The sequence below is a fragment of the Gadus morhua genome, chromosome 3, assembly GCF_902167405.1.
Source record: "Gadus morhua chromosome 3, gadMor3.0, whole genome shotgun sequence".
NCBI lineage: Eukaryota > Metazoa > Chordata > Actinopteri > Gadiformes > Gadidae > Gadus > Gadus morhua.
Window position 1 is genome coordinate 18,609,903 of NC_044050.1, and position 23,702 is coordinate 18,633,604.

The 23,702-nt window shown below is 47.6% G+C and overlaps 1 protein-coding gene across 8 annotated transcripts; it reads left to right on the forward strand.

Moving 5' to 3' along the window:
• The first annotated feature begins 5 nt into the window (after nt 1-5).
• On the forward strand, nt 6-23,675 carry pcm1 (pericentriolar material 1). Of its 8 annotated transcripts, none has more exons than XM_030350498.1 (40): nt 6-208; nt 1,329-1,437; nt 1,702-1,950; nt 2,149-2,487; nt 3,381-3,551; nt 4,150-4,239; nt 5,195-5,384; nt 6,385-6,494; nt 6,736-7,009; nt 7,161-7,305; nt 7,566-7,775; nt 8,182-8,339; nt 8,506-8,735; nt 9,058-9,185; nt 9,305-9,434; nt 9,709-9,879; nt 10,115-10,278; nt 11,139-11,312; nt 11,701-12,037; nt 12,397-12,542; nt 13,215-13,420; nt 13,700-13,886; nt 14,041-14,375; nt 14,653-14,814; nt 15,061-15,150; nt 15,813-15,985; nt 16,556-16,687; nt 17,489-17,612; nt 18,442-18,606; nt 18,754-18,851; nt 19,225-19,359; nt 19,669-19,869; nt 19,959-20,018; nt 20,500-20,644; nt 20,750-20,895; nt 21,667-21,730; nt 21,905-22,197; nt 22,457-22,549; nt 22,660-22,780; nt 22,943-23,675. In XM_030350498.1, exons 2-40 carry the CDS (start codon nt 1,345-1,347, stop codon nt 22,966-22,968), a joined length of 6,465 nt encoding a protein of 2,154 aa, XP_030206358.1. In that variant the 5' UTR covers nt 6-208; nt 1,329-1,344; the 3' UTR covers nt 22,969-23,675. The 8 variants fall into 8 exon arrangements, with proteins under 8 accessions (XP_030206358.1, XP_030206363.1, XP_030206362.1 ...); XM_030350503.1 differs by having other exon boundaries at nt 15,061-15,117; XM_030350502.1 differs by having other exon boundaries at nt 6,394-6,494.
• Nucleotides 23,676-23,702: the final 27 nt, after the last annotated feature.

A 23,702-nucleotide genomic window follows, 5' to 3' on the forward strand; every position in this document is an offset into this window, starting at 1 on the left:
GCGCCACTTAGCGGCTCCGCCCGTAACGACCAGCGGTGGGTCTTGTCAGCAAAGGTGTCGGATGGGACGTTTATGTTGGTGCATGTTTGTTGGCGTGAAGTGTATGTTTAGTATGTCAATGTTTATAACAATCACCCATTATTGATCAGGCCCTCAGCCTTAAAACAACCGCAGGGGGGTTCTAGTTTCTTCGCGAAGAAAGGTATATGTAAGTAGTCCAATTTTCTTTGTATTGATGGTAACGTTAGCTCATGTAATGGAATGTATATATCACCCACATCACGAGTAACTAGAGTTGTGTCAGTGTTACAATTATCAGATAGTTCTGCTCATCTTTTAAACAATACATTTGTCGTCAACGTAGCACGTTTCTGTCTTATCGGAGTACCTTTCGCTATCAGCTAGGCTATGTTAGCTTGCTTGGTTTTGTTGAACTTATTGGGTATATTTCGCTGCGTGGTCGACGTTAGCAGTGTTTGGCTACAGGGGCTACCCATCTATGGAGGACTAGTTGGTTAGCTAACAGGTGCATATTTGCCTAGCTCTACTGCTGATCGCTGCATTTTGGTTTGCAGTCAGGGTTCGTGATAATGTATCTTTTCGCGGGGATAATAGTGACTTGCACATTATTATCGCTCGCGCACTGTTCTCCCCATTCTCGATTTTTTATTCACCCCACCTCACGAGGCCACCGAGTTGCCATGGCGATTGTGGAGAGCCAAACCGTTGCAAACGTTAGGCAGTTCACTAGTTAACTAGTTAATACCGCTAATCGTCCCAACCAATATTTTATAGGGCGTGTCGTGATTGATCGGTTTACTTTTTGGTGTCGATAGCAGCAGCAGCAGCTGCTGCTAAGTTATCCTAAGCCTCTGCGCGACCGCAGGGACAACAATGCCTTGGCTGGTACTAACTTCTCTAGTAGCTATCTAGCTAGTGGCGCTGCGCAGTCCTGAGCCCGGGAAGAGCCGCGGGCCCATAACTTTCACTGGTTCCCCTTAGTCACTCATAGTGTTGACCGACTAGGGAGAGAAATCTCATCGGCGCAGGGTAAAGAACGCTCTTAATAGATCGGCGGTAAGACATTTTGGAAGATGGGCATCGTTATATTGATGTTGATTCCTGGATGTGTTTATGTTGATTCCGCCCCATGCCACAGCTCTTTACCGTTTAATATTGTTAGTTTACTCTGTATTATAATAGCAGTCTGTTATTGCTGTTATTGCTTGTTTATGTCTGCATGCTTTGATATCATCCGAATGTTTGGGTAGAAGACCTATTCCTGCAGATAAAAATAGATTGAACTGAAATGTATATTATTATTTCAGACTGTAAGCGGTTGACATGGCAACAGGGGGCACGTCTTTTGATGATTCAGAAGAGCAAGAACTGCACAACTGGGCCAATGGCAGTCTGGAGGACAGGCTTAATAACATGGTATGTTTCCTAATGAGCTACATGGAACCACCCATAATAATACCGGTACTTTTACAATTGACATTTTTTGTTTGACACAGAATGTAGCTCTTTATAAGTGAAGACATGTCGATAGTCTAGCTAGTTGGAAATGTGAATGAATGCCTGTTTTATATACATTTTGTTTTTAATTTAGTACTTACTTAAAACATCCCCATTACTTATACTGTATCAATGCCGTGATGAAGATCCTTATTGTGTAATGCATATAAATATCTGTATCAGGACTGGGGCGTGCAGCAGAAAAAAGCCAATCGCTCCTCAGAGAAAAACAGGAAGAAGTTCTCTGCTGCAGTGGCGGAGAGCCGGCTAACCAATGACATCTCTCCGGAGTCGACACCGGGGGCGGGCCGCAGAAGGGCTCGCACCCCGCACTCCTTTCCCCATGTCAAATACACCACCCAAATGTCTGTCCCAGAGCAGGCGGAACTGGAGCGACTACGCCAGCGCATCAACTTCACCGACTTGGATGAGGTGAGCCGCTCTCCATATTCTGAAATAGTCAACGCATCGACTTTTAAACCTTTATATCTACATCAATTTTCATTTTTAATCACCCAAATTATGTCACTTAGTTATTTAGGATTAGTAAAGTACATTGTATCGCAGGAAATATAAGGCTTTCAATAAATGTTATGTATAAACCTCATCCCCATTCTCCTTATCCTTCAGAGGAGCGTGGGCAGTGACTCCCAGGGCCGCGTCACCGCCGCCAACAACCAGCGGCAACTGCCGGGAGAAAACAAGAAGCCCTACAACTTCCTCCCACTGCACGTCAACACCAACAAAAGCAGGGATCTCCTCGCTGCCTCTGGCTCCGCCTCTACCCTCGCCACCCCGGCCAGTTCTAAGCAAGCCAAGAAGCAGAGCCCTGGGTTCAGGGACTCCTTCGGGCCCCTCTTCCCTATCATAGAGCCACTACCCGGGCTGCTGGATAGTGCTGCAGCCGAGCAAAGCCCCCTGGCTCACAGGCAGTATGAGAGGGGAGAGTCCTGCGTCGACAGCAGCCAGGTAATGTTGAGTATGGCTCACCAACTGCTACATGTTTGGACTTGTGTATGTATTTTATATATTTCAGTTTGAACTGTTCATACAGTTCATTAATTTCTTGTATGTGTGGTTGAGGGGAATAAAGGTCCATTTCGCAGAATGTGATCAAACATATTTGAAGAGATTTCACTGATCTTCTATGAATAGAGATTTCTACTTGCTCCACATTTCAGAATAGCAGGGCAATGTTCAATTATAGCACGGTTGATTAATAATAGCACTGACCAGCTGGGAGACATCCTATATACATTTTACTAGGCGATCATTTTTCCAATAAGAGGAGAAAATTAGGCTAAAAAAAAAAGAAGTTAAATGTTGACAAAACTAAATGCTACAAAATGTATTGACTGATGTACATTATTAATAATGTGAATATGATAACTTGGCAAGTTGCGGCATGCATTATGTATTTCAGTTGAACATCCTGATTCGAATAATGCACTGTTGATCAATATATAGCAAAGAAAATACAGATGAAACATGAACTATATTATATACATTTTGAGGGCAATATATATATGCCTTGATGTTTTCAGAAATAATAAGTGCAATATTGGTTACAAACACAAGGCTTCAAGTAAGGAGGTTAGCAACGGCTGCACCCACACTGTATGTAGGGCGATTTATAAATACGCTACCCTGGGTGCCGAGTGAGTTCGGTACCCACCCCTACCCTCCTCTGCCTCTCACTTACTTCTATCGTCTGAGCATTCATAAAAGGGACCCAGCCATCCCCGTGTACATCACACATCCCATCTGCTCTTCATCCGACACACCTGCTGTTGGGTCCCTCCCCCTTTCTACCCAGCCCCACCCACAAACCCAGTCTCCTCTCCGTCTCTGTGTTGCTGCAGGTGGTTGGCAAGCTGGTGCAGATCCGGGAGTACATTGGCAAAGCCAGCTCCATGAGGGACGACCTACTGGAGAAGAAAGATGTGCCGGCCAACGTGGAGCGTCTTTCCCAACTCATCCAGCACCTCAAGGAGCAAGAGAAGTCCTATCTGCGCTTCCTGCAGAAAATGCTGGTCGGTTTCTCATCCACTTCGGGTTTTCTGTTGTTTGTTTCCTCTCTTTGTGCTGTGTGTATTGCTGAGCTACTTTTCTCGTTTGTCTGTCCTGCTATTGTTTTTTGTTAGTCTAGAAAGTATGGGAACTATTTCAAGACAGTCATGGCATGATGTGTTTGTGTAGGTAAGGTCTTTGGTATCTCACTTAGATGTAGTGTGTGTGTGTATGTGTGTGTGATACAGGTAACCCTACAGCTTACCACACATGCATATTTTAAGAGATGCCTTTTCTTTAGCACGGAACACACTGCAACAGTCTAGTGTCATGTTCTTTGTAAATGAACAAAAACTGGGCCATGGTATGAGACTGTAGGCTATGAGTTCTGTTTGTTTTTAAACTGGATGTTTGAGATCGTTTTACGAGATCTGTGGTTTATACCTTTGTTTTAATTGGAACTCAATTAATCCTGCTCATTTTGTCGCTTTCAAATAAATGATCTCAGCTACCATTGTGGTTCCTAGATCTAGGTCAGACAGTCAATGGATAGTTAGCGTCAGTCTTAATTGCTCCTCTCTTGCTTTATTTGGCTGAATGTCTTGATCTTCATTCCCACAGGCTCGGGAGAACGAGCAGGACGATGCGGGGACCCTTGACTCAGCCGTGGGGTCTGGTTCCCTAGCAGAGAGCACCTCCCTCAACATGGAGGTACTGGCTTAACGGCATAACAAGGCTCCGAAAGCAGTGGAAATACAGTCACTTTATATGATCCATGTAAAGGCATGGACTTTATGCGCATAGTGTAATCTAATGTTAGCACTATTCGCTATCCATTACTTCGCATGGCTTATAGATGGTGCAGTAAGATGACGAAGATGGGGTTTTGAAAAGATGGATCAAGATGGGATCCGTATATTAGTACTTTGACGTTTTGCATCTTGTACCCTTAGAATCTTTTATTCGAATCTTGTTGTATATCGTTCTAAACCATGATAATATTATAAAAAACGGCAACCAATACAATGGTTGAACATGCAACCGAAAAATTATGTAGCACAAAAAGCATCCATCTCAAAGCTTGAGAATATCTTCACCATGAACAACAGCCCATCACACAATATTAGAGCATTACTCTTTTCTTTTTTCTTTTTTTTAACCTTTATTTTTCCAGCTGAAACATTAAGAACAGTTTCTTATTTACAATATTGATCTGGTACTCATGGGGAACAAGTGATCCACTTTCAATCCACCTCTGTAAGTGAACCCACACAGTCGTTTCAGTCATTTCCAATCGGCTGTGCATTAGCTTAACAAGCAACAGTGGTTTAAGAGGTCACATAGATTGTATCCATGACAACATGGGGAAGCTTGTTCCCACGTCACACCCTCCAGGCTGCCTAACTTTTACAGCGTTTGATCAGGAACGAAAAGTGACAGCTCTGCCAATAATTTCCGTCAGTGTGCTAATGGTTCTTCAAACATTTAGTAGGTGCAGAAATGTCCTACATTTATTGATGGCAACAAACGGCACAAGACAAATGACATGCACACATACCATGAAACAGACCCGAGTATAGAAACGGACACAGCGAGCCACATGCCTTTTTGGTTGGGTGTGAAAGCAGTGCAGCCTCATTGATCCGTGGCTCCGCTACTCCTGCAGAGCGGCAGCGGGCCGGTACCGGCACAGGGGGACCAGAAGGAAGAGCTGGAGAACCTGCGCAAGCAGCATGAGCTCCTGAAGAAGATGTTGGAGCAGCAGGAGCAGCTGCGCGCGCTACAGGGCAGACAGGCCGCCCTGCTGGCCATGCAGCACACCGCAGAGCAGGCCATCGCCGTCATGGACGACACCGGTGAGAGGGAGACGCCACTCCTCGGGCGTTCTGGGATAACCTGTTGAAGGGAGGCCGGACTCTTTAGTTTCAGCTATTCCCTGCCTACTATCGAGCTGTAAATATTGCTGCTCAAGCTTTCGCTCTCTTGCACAAGACTTGCTTTGTCTGTCTGATGTAACCTGGCAACCCTAAATTGCCAGGTATGGTTAGCAATGAAATAATAATAATAATAATAATAATAATAATAATAAATTAAAATAATAAGCGAAAAATAGATTGTGTTAATTTTGCCATAGTTTGACGCTGAAATCGAAGTCGATAACGAATTTCGATTATTCGCCCAGCCCTAGTTTAGCCCATAGATGGCTAAACGCCCTCTACAAGAACATATTGACATTGTAACTTACGTTTTTAAATCTTATTTGAAGAAGAAAGTATTTTAAGAACAGATTTCGACCAGGATCAAGCCATAGCACTATAATGTATCCATCAAATCAACTTTCATCTAAAAGGTTTTTTCTTGGGTTTCATTTTCCTTTAAAAGCAATGTTGGAAGATTTTATATAATGAAAAACATGGCAAATGCGTCATGCCGTTCTACAAAAGTTATAATTTATATAGTGTATACATATTAGCAACTGTGCAATGCCCAAATAACATTTACGAAAATAAGAATTGTTAAGGAGTGTTAATGCTACACTAGCCCAAACTGACTCGAATTGCATGCAATTACCTTGCACAATGGCATTGGTTGCTTAGCAAATTCATTATGTATCTGTTGCTAGCCAACAAGCCAAACAGCTCTCCTCACACAACTTACTGTTGTTTAACATGATTGTTTACTGTGGAATAGAATTGTCTTTTTTTAAAACCAGTAAGTTCGCTCTGACATATATGCGTCCCATTTCTAGCTGTGTGGTCTTTAGGTTATTGTGTGCCAGTTGTTTGCATGCAGCCTGAGACCAAGGCAACGGACGGACCCCCTTCTCTGTTGACTTTAATTTTGTTGCGTTGTAAGTCGTTACAGAAACCACTGGCAGCGTGTCAGGTGTGAGCATCACCTCAGAGCTGAATGACGAGTTGAACGACTTGATCTCGAGGTTCCACAACCAGCTCCACGACTCTCAGGTACGCTATGGCTCCCCTCTGCTAGCAACCAGCCCTCTGCACAAAGAACCGGCTATGCAAGAACTTCAATGTCATAACAAAAAATCACCTGGCGACATGCGGAACACGGGCACCTTTATTTATCTCAGACATACTTGTTGTGTTTACCCACGACATAGCCGCCATTGTTCAGTTAGCCAATTCGACGCACTTCATAACTTCCTCCTTCAAAACAAACACGCCTTCCCTCTCTGGTCCGCAGGTGAAAGCCGTTCCGGACAACCGCCGGCAGGCAGAGAGCCTGTCCCTCTCCAGGGAGGTGTGTCGCTCCAGAGCACCGAAGCCCGCCACCGGGCCGCCTAAGCACAGGCCCCTGCTGCACTCTGCCTCTGGGCCTCACGCGGGCCTGGCGAGCGGCGCAGCTACCGCGCCCAAGCTCACCGTGTTCCAGGAGCTACAAGACAAGAAGCAGACCATGGACAAGATCCTGCAGGAGCTGCACTCGCTCCGGGACCAGACCCTCAACAACAACTCTTGTAAGTAGATCATTTTCATTATGCCCTTTTTCTCCACTTAAATTGCCACTTAAATTGTATGATATTTTAGGTGTTACATTTAAATCAACTGTATTGTTATTTTCCGTCTATATTTTTGCGTTTTGCTAATTCGCTTCTGTGTTCTCTGCAGGCCCCCGTATGTCTACCCAGCGCAGTCTGAGCATGGGGAGCTCCACGGACTACGTCTCCGCCCTCTGTACCAACGCGGCCTCCACCTCATTCCAGCCCCCGATCCCTCAGCACCATGATGCCTCCACCTCCACAGACAAGCTCAGGTACGATGAGTTAGCATGCTTCCAATGACTGAAGGCCTTTCCGCTTAGAATTTGTGAACATATTTTTAAGTTCTCTCTGGAGCAACAGCAGCAACAAAAAATCGTATATTTGAATCCAATTATCCTTTTGACACTATGCTTCTATTGTGTCTGTATTTGACGATACAAAGCCACAACTATATTCTATTATAGTTTCTGATAAATCTATAATTATCTAACGTATCTGACCAGAGGTTGCATATGGCCTATTGTTCCCGCAGGAAGCTGAAGGAAGTCCACAAGCGTCTGAACGAGCTGCGGGAGCTGGTGCAGTACTATGAGCAGACCTCAGACATGATGGTGGACACTGTGAACGAGAACGTGAAGGAGGACGAGGACGAGGAGGAGGAGGACGGGACGGAGGACGGTTCTCTGTTTGATGCCATGTCTGATTCTGAACAAGAGAACCGCCGCCTCATCGCCAACATCAGGTACAATATATACATTGGCTGTTTAAAAACAATGGCTTTTGGATTTGTTTGAAGGAGGGCTTTGAGATAATGAGCCCTGGGTCTATAAGCCACATGTCGGCACCCTAATGTGATCCAATAGTTTTGGTGATCTAAAGTCAAGTAAATAAAGAAGTAAATAAATCCTTTCTTATCCTTCACCTTCACATTGTCTCTAGTAAACAAATCTGATCTCCTGTATAAGGAAGCGTTAACCACATGAACTCATCAGACCTGATTCTTCAGTTATTTCAATTTATGTAAAGTATAAATACAGTTGCCAGAACAGAACTAAGAATGGATGTTCTGCGATTTCAGATTAACTATTCAGATACTCTCTTAACCCCCGTCTGTCTGTCTCTGTCTCTGTGTCTGGTCCTGTACTCAGTGGTAACTGGTCCGACCTGAACACTCTGACCGGCAATGTCCGAGGGGTCCAAGGCAGCGGCGGCGCCAACAACCGTGACGGCAGGCTGAACACGGCGTGCGAGATTAACAACCGCTCGGCTGCTAACCTGCGTAGCCTCAACATCCCCTCCGCTATAGGTACACACACACACACACACACACACACACACACACACACACACACACACACACACACACACACACACACACACACACACACACACACACACACACACACACACACACGGAGGGGCTAACTGTCACGCTGACCTCACTACTGTAATGTGTTCTCATATCCGTTCAGAGTGTCAGTACAACCAGGCTAAAGACGACAGCGAAGAGGATGAAGACGAGGAGGAGGGCGGTCTGGGACAGGGGGCCGGGGCGCAGGCCGCGGGTGTGGAGAGCGAGGTGTCGGGGTCCAGCCGTAGGAGCAGCCTAGGGGGGGGGACAGAATTTGCGCAGAAGGTTCACCGGCTGCAGTCGGCAAAGCAGAAACTGAGTCAGCTACAGGAGCTGGTGGCCATGGTGCAGGTACAGGGAGATGACGATGTTGGGCTGTTGATCAAGATGGGGTCCGGATATTAGTACTTCTTTGACGTTTTGCATCTTTTAGTAGGTTATTCCTTAGAATCTTTGATCATTCTAATCTTGTTATTTTATTGTTATGATTATATGCTTACTAAGTAATCCTTTGGACCATTGTATTGCTCATATGAATTGATAATTACTTTTGTAGGTCCCAAGTAAATCGAATAAAAATATGTTTTACTTTTAGTAACCTTTTACCTGCACACCATTGTCAGATAAACCACCTGTCTAAGCAAGCTGCGGTCTCCCCTTGTCCCTCCCCCAGAGCGACGACACCGACGGCACCACGGCCAACGAGGACGAAGCCCCGCATCAGCAGCCCAACAACACCAGAGACCACGTGGTGTTCCGGACCGGCGCCAGCAAGAATACCGTGCTGTCTGAGAGGGAAAGGTCAGAAAATACATCCATCCCTTCCATAGCCATTGAATAACTTTGCTGCCTGTTTAAAAATGATTTCGGGTGCGGTTGGTTGTCCACGTGTCTAACCTGTGATGGTGTGGTGACGCCAGGGAGAAGCTGTACGATGAGAAGCTCCGGCAGCAGCAGCTGGAGTTGAAGCAGCTCCACGACGAGCGCCAGAGACTCATGGACATCCAGGGCATGATCCAGGACCTGGAGTGGGTGTGTCCCGACCTCCAGGTAACCTTCTGTCTGCCGGTCGCTTGCGTACTAAGAGTCACTGGAGAGCAGTCTGGATTATCTGACCCTAGGGCTGCACGATTATGACAAATTATAATTCTGATTATTTTTCAGGATATTATGATGTTGATTATTCATTCCGCTCAACAGATCATCAATTGGATTAATATTCTGTGGCGTCTATGTTGTATTAAACGTTTTAATGATACATTTTTTGCCGATTTGTAACGGCAAGTGGAATCTAATTATTGTCCCTTTCTCTTCTCTTCATTAGTCATCCACGTCGAGCATCCCCAGTGTGCAGGGACTGATAAAGAAACTCCCAGCAGCTGCGTCCACTCCAGCCCCCACAAAACCTAAAACGTCCTCCGGCCATCACACCAACTCGTCTATGCTCAATGCCAAAGCTCCAGAAGCTGCTAACACCGCCGTCGCCGACAAGGAGGTAAGACCCTCCACTTAACACCGCCTCCGAATGTAGAATCCTTTATGCTCGTACAAAGGACGATTCAGCTGAAGTCCTGGAGCAAAAGGCCTCTCGCCCCTTTAGTGAGGTCACAGATGAGCAGGTTGAGGGTGAGGCCTCTCGTAACAATCAATGCAGCGCTGTGCCGGTGCTCACCCTGGCCACTTGACACCGCTAGCTCTTCCTGACCCATAATCCTCTGCTCCGCCTGCAGCTGTGGACAGAGATGCGGCGCCGCCAGATCCTGAAGGAGGAGCTACGGGAGCGCCGGAAGCATCTCGAGTCCCTGATGGCGGAGCAGCAGAGACGCAGCGGCCACGCCCACTCCCCCTGCAGGAGCGACCACCAACAGGCACTGCCCCTCAGCCGGGACGAGAGGTAACGTCAACAACAAACCTTAAAGTGCAGAGTGCTAAAGTGTTTGAGATGCTATAATTAATTTAAACCTTACTTAAGAATGTTGACTATCAGGTGGTAAATAACAGGTCAGGTTTTTTGTGGAATGCCCAGGGTGACTATTGCCGCGTTTCCACTGCAGGGTGCGGAACGGATCGGATCGCAAAGGGGCGGTAGGGAGGGGGCGGTATAGCCCAGCTCAGTTCCGAGGTCGCGTTTCCACCGCCGACAGTACCCTTTGTGGTAGGCCGGATGTCGATCGCCGCGGCAGCTACGTAAACATCGTAAACAACGTCTTCCTCCGCAAGAATGCAGACGAACGTCTCCACCTCCTTGTTCGCCCAAGCAAGCTTTTTACGCGACATGTTAATTGTAAAGAATAATACCTCGAGGCTACTGTTTGTTTGTTTTTATCCCCGCGTCACCCGGAAGTGACGATTCTGTCGACCAATCAACGGAGGGGGGGTGTAGCTAGAATTCCAGGGTACCCTTTCAGGCGTCTGGTCTCGTTTTGGGTACCGCAACGGAGGAGTCCCTAAAATGGGGTCGGAACGGGTACGGCAAAGTCCGGGTCACGCCAACTTTTGGCGGTGGAAACGCAATCCGACCCGCACCTTTGTGATCCGATCCGTTCCACACCCTGCAGTGGAAATGCGCCATATGAGACAGTATTCTACCAGCTGTTTATACACAACAAAAACTAGATCCTACACTTTTTTTACAACCAGTCAAGCCTCGTTTTTTGGGTTGATTCATTCGATAGAGAACCACCTTTCGTCAACGAGTTCACTGTATTTTCTGTCTTTTGACCTGGAATCTATCCACCCTTATCCGATTTGAAGGACTATGGCCACATGGGGAGGCTCCACCCCCTGCCACCTTGATGAAGACTACCGCTCGGAGAGCGCTGGGGCTGCCGGCGATAACGATGAAGGCGGAGCCGAGAGCAGCTCAAGCAGCGACGTCCACATTTATCCCGTAAACAGGAATCAACGCTCCTTCAAGAACCAGGGAAGGTCAGTCCCAATGAGCGTTCTCCTAACATCCTGTATAGCCGTCCTCTTGAGTTCTCGCACACTCTCTGGCCCTGACTCTATGAATCAGTCTCTCTTATCCTATACATTTAATCCAAAGAGCCTTATTGCCATAGGAAACGTATGTTTACATTGACAAAGCACGCAAAAATATACAGAATACGAAAATGTAATTTTCGTATTTTGTATACATCATATAATAATCGTATATATAAATGATCGTATATTACGTACAATGATCATATATAATAACAAAAATACAGTGACAGTAGAACGGTACTTTATTGAGGCTGTATCACTCACTCACTCACTCACTCACTCACTCACTCACTCACTCACTCACTCACTCACTCACTCAATCTCCCCCTAGTAACCTGAAGCCCCCGGCCGCCTTCTCGGGCGTGGAGGTCAGCGGTCCCATCACAGTGCGGGCCAAGGCCCGAGCCAACCACACGGCCCCCAGCCCCAGGCAGATCAAGGTGGCTAACCAGTCGGGCAGCCAGGCCGCCGGGGCCACACGGCGCCAGGAGAACCTGCGCTGGGCCTCAGAGCTCTCTGTGAGCGAGGCTCCTCGCGCTCCTCCTCCACCTCCTCCTCCTGCCGCTCCTCACCTCAACCACAACCTCTGGCAGGAGCAGATCAGCCAGCTGCAGAAACAGTTGGACCTCAGCAGCAACGTGTACCAGACACTCCTGCATGACCAGCAGGTAGGCTCCTTGTGACCCCTATAAGGACGCTGGACACCACCGTGGTAATCTCCACAGTGATCTTTAGGAGACAATGGGGTTTGGCCCACCAATGCGTTGGCCATGTAGGCGTTATGCCTTGAAGCTACCCGGGTTTGATCCTCCTCTCTTTCAACCCACTTTTCTCTCTTCACAAGGCCATTACAATGTATATTAAACAAGTTTGATAAGGAGCTATTGAAATGAAATGACTTTAATGACAATATATAATCTGGTATAATTATTCTGTCTGTACTTGGAACAATAAGGAGTGGTCTTCCACTGCCTCACTAACGGTATACCCTCTCCCTGCTCCACTACGGGATGCGCGTGTCCCCCAGACCCAGTCCTACATGCTCCAGGGCCTGCTGGCGGGGCAGTACAACGCACTGCCCAACAACCTGGCGTCTCCACAGCTCCCACTGGTCATGCACCAGCTGAACCGGGGCTACACCCAGCTGGCCTGGCAGCACAACCACGTCCAATGGTACATCTGGAAACTAATATGCACTCAAACTATTTACTTACACAATCACTTGGTCTTTTATGATTTGACCCCATGTTGCTGCATCTTATGGCGCATTTTCACCGGAGGGTTCGGTTCAGTCCGGTAGTGAGGGGGCGAGTTCCAAGGTCGAGTTTCCACTGCCGACAGTACCCTTATGGTAGGCTGGATGTCGATCGCCGCGGCAGCTACGTAAACATCGTGACATCTTAGCAGTGTGAAACAGTGTAGCCTGCTCAATAAAAAATAAATAAACTGCTCCATCAAGCTTCCTTTGCACGACTTCCTCCCCATGAATGCAGAGGAACGTCTCCACCTCCTTGTTCGCCCAAGTTGAAGTTTTGCTCGAAATCTCCATTGTCAAGAATAATACGGCTCAGTACGGGTCACGCCCACTTTTGGCGGTGGAAACGCGATCCGTGGCGCACCTTTGCGAACCGACCCGCACCCTCCGGTGGAAACGCGCCATTGGTGTCTCCGGTACTGGTAGTCATTGTTGGCACTCTGTCTGGCTATGTTTTAGCCAATAGGTATAGTTATGTATCGGCTGTACATTGTCAAATGTTGATGTGGAATATAGAGTTCTGAGTCTTTGCACTGAGCAGTGCTTGTGTTTGTGAGAGCATTTCTGATCATCCACGTGTACGTTCTCAGGCTGAAGCAGGTCCTGAACGATCTGCTCCAGCAGCAGCAGCACACCTCCTCCTCCTCCTCCACCACTTCCTGCCCCGGGGCTCAGCAGGCCAGGGCCAAGTCCTCCTCCATCCACGAGACCTCCTCCTTCTTCCCTGGCTCACCCAGCCAGTTTCTGTTGTTCCCCTCTACCCTGCATCCCCCAGGCGCTGGCTTCAACCTGCCAGGTTTGTCTAAATGGTATCTTCGGTGTAGACGACAGCCAAAGATGAAAGAATGTAATGCAAGACCCACTATGTCTGGTATGCATAATCTAACACATGGTCTGTGGCTGAAGTCTTGCATAGAAGATTCACTGCTTTCTTTTTCTCCACAGACCTGTACTAATCAATGAAGGGAATTTCGAACACAAGATGTCGTTTCGAATAATATGATATTGGGATAATAATATCCCTTTTGAAGTTGTATGTTCTTCATTATGATCCCCTTCCATGTGCCCCGTGCAGGCTTCAACCTCAACCCTCTGTTCCCGCCCGTGATGGTGGGCAGTCCCCAGGGTGCAGGAGCCTCTTCCAGCCCCCTGCAGCCTCAGCCACACCCCCTGCTGGACCCCAACACCACCGCCAAGACGGAGTACATGAGCTTCCCCCCGCCCGTGCAGCGCTCCCCTGTGAACTCGTCGAAGGACAGCCGGTACGGCGCTGGAATAACCAATCTGTTGTTTTCTGTTGCCTCGACCGCCATTATGACGTCGTGATCGTCATCAGTCCGTGGTCGCATCAATGCGCTTTCTCTCCTGGTTGTGACTCATTAAGCTGCGATGCTCCCCCCCCCCACAATCCGATAGGTCCGCGGGCTGGGTGTTCGACAGAGCTCCTCCAGCCACCAACACCGTCCAGCACCCATCACTCCACCTCGCTCCGCCGGCCCACCCCGAGGCCTCCCCCTCCCCTGGCAACGGGGACCAGCGGCGCCGCCACCGCCCGCCGCCCAGAGAGTTCGACCAGGAGTCCCAGGAGAGCTTCAGCAGCCTGCCGGACCCCGTGGAGCCCTCCACGGTCACCAAGCCCTTCAGGATCGGACGCAAGGCCTCGACCCAGGCCAGCCTGGCCTCGAGGGACAAGACGCCCAACTCCAAGGCCCGCTGCCGCAGGGGCAAGGGCCTCAACAAGACCACCGGAGGTACCGAGGACTGATTCCAGTCGAATAGATTGGGAAGGATAGATAACGCCGATAGATGGGCTGCCTGTGTGATCGGCTACCAAGTTATTATGGTTACAATTATCCGTTAACAATTATTGCAGATCATCTATAATCTGCGTCGATTCAGTACATTTTTCGAGGCAAAACGAATAGTTTTATTAGAATACTGGTCAGAACTATTCACTAAACCCTCACATGTATAGGATTTATATAAGCTCTTCTAATATTTAAACTCTCGCTTTCCCCCTTTTCTCAGACCTTGAGAGTGACAGTGCAAGCAGCACTTCCGAGTTTGTCCAGAAGAGGGCACCACAGCCCCGTCAGAAGGATCAGAACCAGAGTCTCCTGGACAAGTTGACTCAGGAGAAACTGGACAGCAAGAGCAAGCCTGGCAACAAGCCCAATGACCTCTCCTCCGGTAAGGTGCAAGAGGTCATAGGACTTGATGTCTCTGACGCAATATTAGGTTTCACAGCGAAGATGTTTTCACAAACCAAACCCCATTATATTATTTAACACAATTTATCATATTTGGTTGTTTTGATAATGTGTTGTGCTATCTATCATTTTAATATTGTTATCCTCTTCCTTTTTATTCATATTTCCTAACCACGCTTTTTAATTTCCTTTTTTGGGTCACTTGCATACTTGTGTCGACACACAGCCTATGCTTGGAGAACACCCTTCCTCTCTAACAGAATTGCATGCACTGAAGCCCCAGGTAAACACCCGAGGGATCCATCATTCCTCGTTGGTTCGTGGCCCCTTTACACATGCTCCTCTAACTCTGTTCCATGCATGCACACCAACGCATTCATTTCAAATGTTTTTCTTTGCTAAACCTCATGGCTATGAAACAACACTAGAGGCTTTCTAGGACCTCTCTGTAAGGAATAAACCACAGCTGGGGGTCCAGATATTGGAATATAATGTGCAACGAGGTTGGTGAGGCGTAGGGAAAGCCAAGATACCCCCTCCCAAGGCACGCCCCGGGGTGGTTTGCTCATCGCACAGTAACCGCTAGATATTAAACGTTACTTTCATCTATAACGTTATTGTTTTTGTCAAATGGACTGTAATCTGTTGAAACTAAAATATTCCTCCTCCGTGCTTCAGCATATTGTTTTGGCTTTGTCAAAGAATCATCTCGTCGATGGTTGTTTTTCATCGTTGTTGAATGAGCCGCACATTGATTCAAAACTGTTAAAATTCAGTGTTGTCTCGTTATTGACAAAGAACACACACCCTTTGAGCGTTATTGACCAAGCAGACACAACTCCACAATGCTGTGGTATAATCGTATTCATTTTCCAATCCAACTTCTTGGTCGTTTGTTTAAACAAGTGCAAGTTATTGCAAGACGGCCCCTTGGCCAAATCTCTCGCTGGTCTAAACGGTTGAATCCCCCCGCCTCAGATGCGAGCAGCGACTTCTCTCTGTTCGAGGCCCTGAGGGAGACCATCTACTCGGAGGTGGCCACGCTCATCTCCCAGAACGAGTCCCGCCCCCACTTCCTCATCGAGCTGTTCCACGAGCTGCAGCTGCTGAACACCGACTACCTGCGCCAGAGGGCCCTCTACTCCCTTCAGGTCCGCACAGAGTCTGGGGTGGTGAAGCAGGGGAGCGGAGCCACTATGTCCTGGGAATACAACTTTGACACTCATTAGAGCAGTCCTTTTTTGGATCAGGAATCTCGTTAGTGTGAAGTGGAGGGCAGGGGTGAGAGCGTTCTCCCTCATGGTCCCGAGAGATTCCTCACACAGGGTCCTCCGAGAAATTTAAGAACGGACACGGCTTGTTATCTAGGCCTGCTTGATCTAAAGTGCTGTATGCATAGAAAAAAGGGATCATTGTTCCCTTTCGTTTTTATACGACGTGTCCTTAGGTTTCAGTGTGTTCCCAAAGTGTACCCAAAATGTGTACCCAAAGTTTTAAGTCAAGTATATTTTATTTAAATAGCTGTAATAGAGTTAAACTCCGGAAGGACTTTACAGGGCATATTTAAGACACCCCCTAAACCAAGCCCCCCAAGGGCAAGGAAAAACTCCCTTAATTAAAAGGGGAGAGTGCAAAGGGTGCCAAGATTGACCTGCATAATCATAGGTTGAAGTCCTCTTGAGTGTGTGTTCATGATATCTTGTGTGTGTGTCTGTGTCCAGGACATTGTGACCAGACACCTGACAGAGGCCGGCATGTCTGCAGACCAGCCTTCGTCCCTGGGCCCTGGCGCCTGGGCCACAGGCTCCCAGTCTGAGCTCACGCCCAGCGAGAGCATGGGCACCAGCGAGGCTGTAAGGCACACACACACACACGCACAACGTCCCCCTCTCATCACTCTTTTTATTCATGCACCCCTCAACCACTGCCGTGCGCTTCACACGCAGCTCCCTGTACACGATTGCTGTTACAAACGTCTGTACTTCTTTAAAGTCATTTTCTCCTCTCTTTTCGTCCGTCCAACCCTTGTCTTTTTATCCCGACCCCCCCCCCCCCCCCCCTCTCTCTCTCTATATCCACAGTGTCTTTGTTCCCTGTTCATCCCCCCTCTGTGTCTTTTGAGTTGAACTTGTCAGACTTCACAGGGCTTTGGCCTCCATCGCCCGGCTATCTCTCTCTCTCGCCCTCTCTCTTGCTGTCTCCCTCCCTCCCACCCTCCCTCTCCCCACATCAAACATGTGTTCTTTGTTCTGCGGCCCACAGGCCCCTGGGGCTCTGCTAATTGGAAGCCGGCTTTTCTTTTTTGTCTTTTCAAATCACACCTTTGTTCCTGAATGATGGATGGAAATGTCTGGTGGTTCTCAGTGTCTGCAGAGAACGGGCTGGATGGGCCGCCATTGTTCTGGGCTGGTTTTAGATGCCACTAATTCCTCCCGTCAACACAGGAACCCTGTAGCTGCTGGGAGGGATTAATCCATTATTTCTTCCTTTCTTTCTTGTTAAAGGGACACCGGGGAATATACTTTTTTAAATTCCTGAGCTGGAAAACATGTGGGAGATATGTGTGTCGGGGGGGGGGGGGGGGATGGGGGGGGACACAGTGTTGTGTGCGTTGTCATTGTGTTCAATGCACTGACCATGAGACTGTTGTTCAGGAGTCGGAGAAGAATGTGAGAGTGAAGCAGGACTCTGCCAAGGCTCGAGGCGAGGGGCGGTCTCTGGACGAGAGCACCATGTCCACCTCCTCCAACCTGGAAGCTTTCGCTAACGATGACCTCGGTATAGTCGTACACACGCACACACACTCACGCAGGCACGCACGCGAAAGCACATGCATCCATTGACCACCCATCATTCATCCATCCTTTGAACACCGATCAGTCATCCATCCATTGACCACCCATCATTCATCCATCCTTTGAACACCGATCAGTCATCCATCCATTGACCACCTATCATTCATCAATCCATTGAAAACCCATCACTCATCTGGCTATTGACCACCTATCATCCATCTGTCATCCATCCATCTGTGCTCCATCCATCTATTAATCAATGTATCCATCCATCCAGTTATCTATCTGGTTATTCATCGATTTTTGTTGGCGGTCCATCTTTTCAGTTATTTATCTATCCATCCAGCACCTGAAACCTTTTTTTATTTTCCCGTTATTAAATGCCACCCTTCAAACTGATAGGCTTTGCTGATTCATTGTGCTTGTAATATAGCCCGTGTTGTTATTCTCCCTTATTATTTTTAATAAAAAGCCGGGTCAACTAGGGCGTGCAATTGAAAAATATATTTGAATAGCAATGGATAAAAACCCATGTCAACATTGAATGCGTTGTTTCTGATTATGCTGATTATGCATTATGCTGGCCAACCATATCACAAACAACAAAGAAACATTTTGATAAGAGATTCTTGGCTCGCTCCGTTTGGTCCTTTAGCTTTAAATGTGGTTGCGTTCATATCTATGGTGGGCTTTCTTTTCACCTTTCGATTCGTTCCCACCCCTCCTCCTTCTCCCTCATCTCTTGGTGGTCCATCTCGTTCCCCTCTTGTCGTCCCACCTGTCCTATCTCTCCCTCTGCTCTGCTTGATCAGGCAACACAGTGATTCATTTAGACAAAGCCCTGGCCCGGATGAGGGAGTACGAGCGCATGAAGCTAAGGGCCGAGTTTAACCACCGTTACGCCAACAGTGCGTCTGCAGAGAGCTCCGACGCCTCGCACGCAGAGCTGGCCTCGACTGCTTCTAGACCTACGCAAGGTACGCTTTGGGTTCGGTGTGGGTGCTGCGGGATCTCGGCTTCGCATTGCCATCTTGATTCCATTAAAAGTGTGTTCTAGGCTCTATTTTTTGTCAGGGACTGTGAGGATGGATGTTTACCGTTGTTAATGTTCTCCTCAGGAGCAGGCGGAGCATCCGGTGACGTACGATGCCAACAGATCGACACCCAGCAGCTGGATCGACAGATCAAGGCCATCATGAAGGAAGTCATCCCCTTCCTCACGGTAATCTACGTACCATGAATAAGGGCCATTGTACCTCCTTTACTCCTAAAACCACTTCCTTAGTCATTCCCTTCCTCAAGGTAATCTACGTACCATGAATAAGGGCCATTGTACCTCCTTTACTCTTAAAACCACTTCCTTAGTCATTCCCTTCCTTAAGGTAATCTACGTACCATGAATAAGGGCCATTCTACCTCCTTAACTCCTAAAACCACTTCCTAAGTCGTTCCCTTCCGTAAGGTATTTTAGGTACCATGAATTACTGCCGCATCCTTTAAATCTTAAGATATGTACAGTAGATGGTGGTCATCAAAGCAGAATATGGTGTTTCTGATGAGATTTAACCTGTAATGTGTGTGATCGGTGGTTCTAGGAGCACATGGAGGAGGTGTGCTCCCAGGAGCTGCTATGGGATCTGCAGCACATGGTGATCACCCTGTCCCAGCAGAACGAAGAGAACAAAGAGTTTGTCCGCTTCTTTCACAAGCAGCTGGGGGGCATCCTGCAGGTAGGTCCCCCATAAAGCGAGCCTCTTTCACTTCAGGATTCACTCTTTAGTCTCTTCCGTTTTGAGACGTCTTCAGCAACTGGGCAAGGGACCAATAACTTATGGGAGGACATACTGCAAGTGAAGTAGCTCTCTGAGACTTTATTTCTTGCTCAAAACTGCTTCCGTAGCAAATACGTAACCCTAACACCAGACCTTCAAGACAGAATCCAAACTTTTTGCTACGGCAGCCCTCTTATCTTTTTAAAAAAGTTTGGAAAACAATAAATCAACTGTTGACCCCTTCACCTCATTCTCCGTCCCCTCCAGGACTCGCTGAGTAAGTTTGTGGGGCGCGCTCTCAAGGACTGTGGAGAGGACCTCCTTGTGGAGATCTCTGAGATCCTCTTCAACGAGCTGGCCTTCTTCAGGCTCATGCAGAGCCTGGACAACCACAGCGGGATCCCCATCACCAACCTGCACAAATGGACCAGGGCCGGGCAGGCGTCTGAGACCAAGCACAGACCAGAGGTAAATCTATCTTAGGTTTTCTGAAGATTAAAGTTCCATATCCATATCTGTAAAGCAGCCTAATCATGTGGAGTTCTGTCCCCCATTAGGAAGAGAAAATGTCAGAAGGTGAAAAGGGCTTTTCTCTCCACTACCTGGACGAAGACAAAGTGAGTCATTCTGACAGTGATTACATTCTCTCTTACCTTCTTTTTGTACAGTTAATGTAACACGTTGGGCCTCTCTTTCTTTTAATTTTCCTCCTTCTTCTCTTTCTCCTGGCCCTCTCTTTCTCGGTCTCTCTCTCACTGTCTCTCTTTCCCTGTCCATCTCTCTGTATCGGTCCTTGTATCTCTTATTTTCCCTTTCCTTGTCTCTCTCCCTGCCCCTGTCTTTCTCTCCATGTATCTCTATTTCTCTGTCCTGTTCACGCTCTCTATCCCTGTCTCTCTCTCTCTGTCTCCCTCTCTCCCTCTCCCTCTCTATCCCTGTCTAACTCTATCTCTCTCTCCCTCTCTATCTCTGTTTCTCTCTCTATCCCTGTCTCTCTCTATCTCTCTCTCTCTCTCTCTCTCTCTCTCTCTCTCTCTCTCTCTCTCTCCCTCTCTCCCTCTCTCCCTCTCTCCCTCTCTATCTCTGTTTCGCTCTCAGGACCAGGACGAGACAGAGCAGGACGGGGGCTCTGTGTGCCAGGTGACGTACCTGCACGCCGAGGAGAAGGAGTACAGCGGGAGCAGCGAAGCCTCAGAGGTGGAGGACCAGGACGACCCAGAGTCTCCCCTGCCTCTGTCCATTAGTGAGCCGCACCTTCATCCTCTGTTCTCTGATCTGAATCATATGCACACCCGGCACACACACACATGCATACGGTTAACTAGGGTTGTGGTTGCTTTCACTAAAGGTCTTTCCAAAGCCGAGACGCAGGCCCTGACCAACTACGGCAGTGGGGAGGATGAGAACGAGGAGGAGGAGATGGATGAGTTTGAGTCCGGACCCGTGGAGGTCCAGACCTCCTTACAGGCCGCCGCTGGTCTGGGGGAGCAGCCGGTAAGGCCCCGCTGCCCCAATGGTCCTTCAAGTCAACATAAATGAGATTTGTGGTTGTTATGCATCTTTGGAAGTATGGATCTGTGGCGGGAATTTGGACCACGGCAATCGTCTCTGTCCAACTTTTTTATGAATAAAGAGTAATACGAATTTATAACAATTAGGCTAATGTATTTGAGTAATAAAACATAAACATAAAAGAAACATAACGAACATATCCCAAACATACAATAATCGGAGGCCTCAGATGGGAGTTCATCCGTCGTCTTTCTATTAGCTTCGCATGGAGAAGTCCAATGCATTGGCAAAAGCAAGGATGTCTTATCCAGTGGCACAGGTCTCAGACATGCTGAGAACAGCTCGGCCCCACACATGATGTGTGATGAAAAATCCATCATGTTGTTTCCCCTGCATCATGTAAGCTCTGTCTCCTATTCCTCGCACTGTCTAGCCACCCTACCTGTTCCTAACGTTATCTAACGTTAACCTTTGTGCCCGGGGTGAACCGGTCACGAGGGAGCAGAGATCCCTTTATACATTCTTTTACCTGATGAGAATACAGGAAACTTCGTCCTTTAGGTAAACATTTTTCGATTTGACAATTGCAATGTGGGGAGACCCAGCGGGGACTTCTCAGTTGGACCCTTTGACCCTTGACCACCCCAAGGGGGTCAGCGAAAAGGCAGAATCAACAAATGGCAGTCGGAGAAACAAAATGTGAAAATAGAATTTTCCCATTACAGGAACTAATATGGTTGTTTTCTTCAACAGGGAGCACCAGCAAATGCTAGCCAGCAGGCAGAACCTGAACACGATGGTTTTGACGAAAATGATGGTGAGGACAACTCCACCCCACTTTACTGGATTGAACAGCAGCAGACGATTTCATCCAAAGCAATTTAAAAGTCTTGCTGAGAACCATCAGATGGAAAGATGATAATAATCATCAACCAACCAGACTCTTCCACAAATATTGTTCCCCTGTGCCCTCCACCCATCCCTTTTATAGACCAAAGCGGCGGTTCTGGTGGTGAGACCTCTGAGACGGGACCCTCAGACGGAGAAGACCGTACCCTGCTGGGGAACAGAGACCCTGAGAAGGGCTGTGGGCTGGAGACGGAGCTGGAGACAGAGCTGGAGGCTGAGGTGGAGACGGAGACGGAGCTGAGGGCTGAGGTGGCGGCAGAGGCAGGGGTGGATGCAGACTCCCACACGCGCTCCTCCCACCAGCGGGAGGACTCCAAGGCCTCCAGCACCAGCAGCAGCGCTGACACAGACTCCCCTGTCATGGTCAACGCGGATGTAAGGGCGCAGTAGAACGCAGGCTCGTTGCCTGTGTATAGGGTCCTTTTGAAGACAAAGGCTTTTAAATGGCTGCCTTTTTGAGGTTGTGTATTTATAGTTAATTTGGACAAAGGCAAGGATGAATATCCTCAATAATATTGATTTGGAAGAATGAGTGATTTGGTGGTGTTTTTTACCCACAGATCATGAATGTTATAAAAATTGAATAATTTGAGTAAAGATACGAGTAATGCTCTTTGAACTTTGGTGAAAGCAGGAGTTGGGTTCGGGGAACACCAGTCAGAAGTCGGACGAGGAGGACTTTGTGAAGGTGGAGGAGCTGCCGCTGCAGCTCAGCGTCATGTGTGAGGTCAGTGTCTCCGTCTTGTCATCACGTCATCATTGATCCAAACAATGGGTTTCATCAGCGCATTGTATTTAAATGTCGGGCCTCCATGACGACGGTGTTGCCGTCCACAGGAAGAGCTTCAGAAGAGGATTGTGGACGAGCAGCAGAGCAATCGTCTGTCCTCAGAGCTGGTGGCCGGCACCGAGGAGATCACCGGGCTGGTTGGGAATGCACAGGCTCTGAGAGAACCAGGTAGGCCGCCTAACGGGCGTTTGTAAATACTTTACAAACTGGCTTCATAAATCAATTAAAACAATTCATCATAAAATATAACGGAACAAATTAAAAGCTGCCCCGTGAACAATTCATTATATTGTGGGATGATTTTTAATGCCACCACTCTGTTCCTTTCAGAATCGAGCGGAGCACAAAGTGCATGAAGAAGTTCGGTTTCAGTTTTTCCAAGCCACCTTGTTTTCTATTTTTTTCTTTTGCAACACTATACATACACAACGTTATGTTCTCGTAATGTATAATTAGTTCTGTTTTTAAGTATAGATAAGCACTGGCGAGCACACAATGGTAGCAGTGACCTTAAAAAGACACATTAGTTCTGTATTCTACTGTTCAACACACGTTTATTTTTTTTCCGACATGAATGTTGATTTTCTTCATGGCCGTGACCAAGTGATTCTACACGCACAGTGATTTGTTGCTTGTTTAGATTTGTAGCACCCAAATGCTGCTCTGTAGTTTAAAGATGTAAGAATCGGTTTGAATCTTTATAGTATTGCCTTTTTGTTCGATATATATAGTATTGCCTATTTGTTACGGGATCACCCCTGAATTGGTTTATTTTGATTGTATTCTTGTATCCGTCCCCATGGCCTTATGATTCTTCAGCTCCTGAGCCATCTCTGCACTTTTCCAGAACTTCCGCTTCAATATAGAGTGGCGGTGCACTGCTACGACCGGCTTGGCTGCTAGTATCTGTGCCTCCCCCTCCTGTATTATACGCTCGTGCCCCAAACATTCTCCCTCAAGTCCTTAATCTTTATGAACATCTATTTTTGTTGTCTAGGGGTTAGTCAGATTTTCATGCAAGTAAATCTATACTGTATAAGGTTTAAATAAAAAATTGATTTTTTGAAAGTGTGGGTGATTGGAAAGTGAG

Coding starts and splice junctions, on each gene's coding strand:
- pcm1 (XM_030350498.1), top strand. CDS start 1,345: ATGGCAACAGGGGGCACGTCTTTTGATGATTCAGAAGAGCAAGAACTG. Junction 7,776..8,181: donor CGCCTCATCGCCAACATCAG/GTACAATATATA, acceptor TCCTGTACTCAG/TGGTAACTGGTCCGACCTGA. Junction 22,781..22,942: donor ACAGGCTCTGAGAGAACCAG/GTAGGCCGCCTA, acceptor TGTTCCTTTCAG/AATCGAGCGGAGCACAAAGT.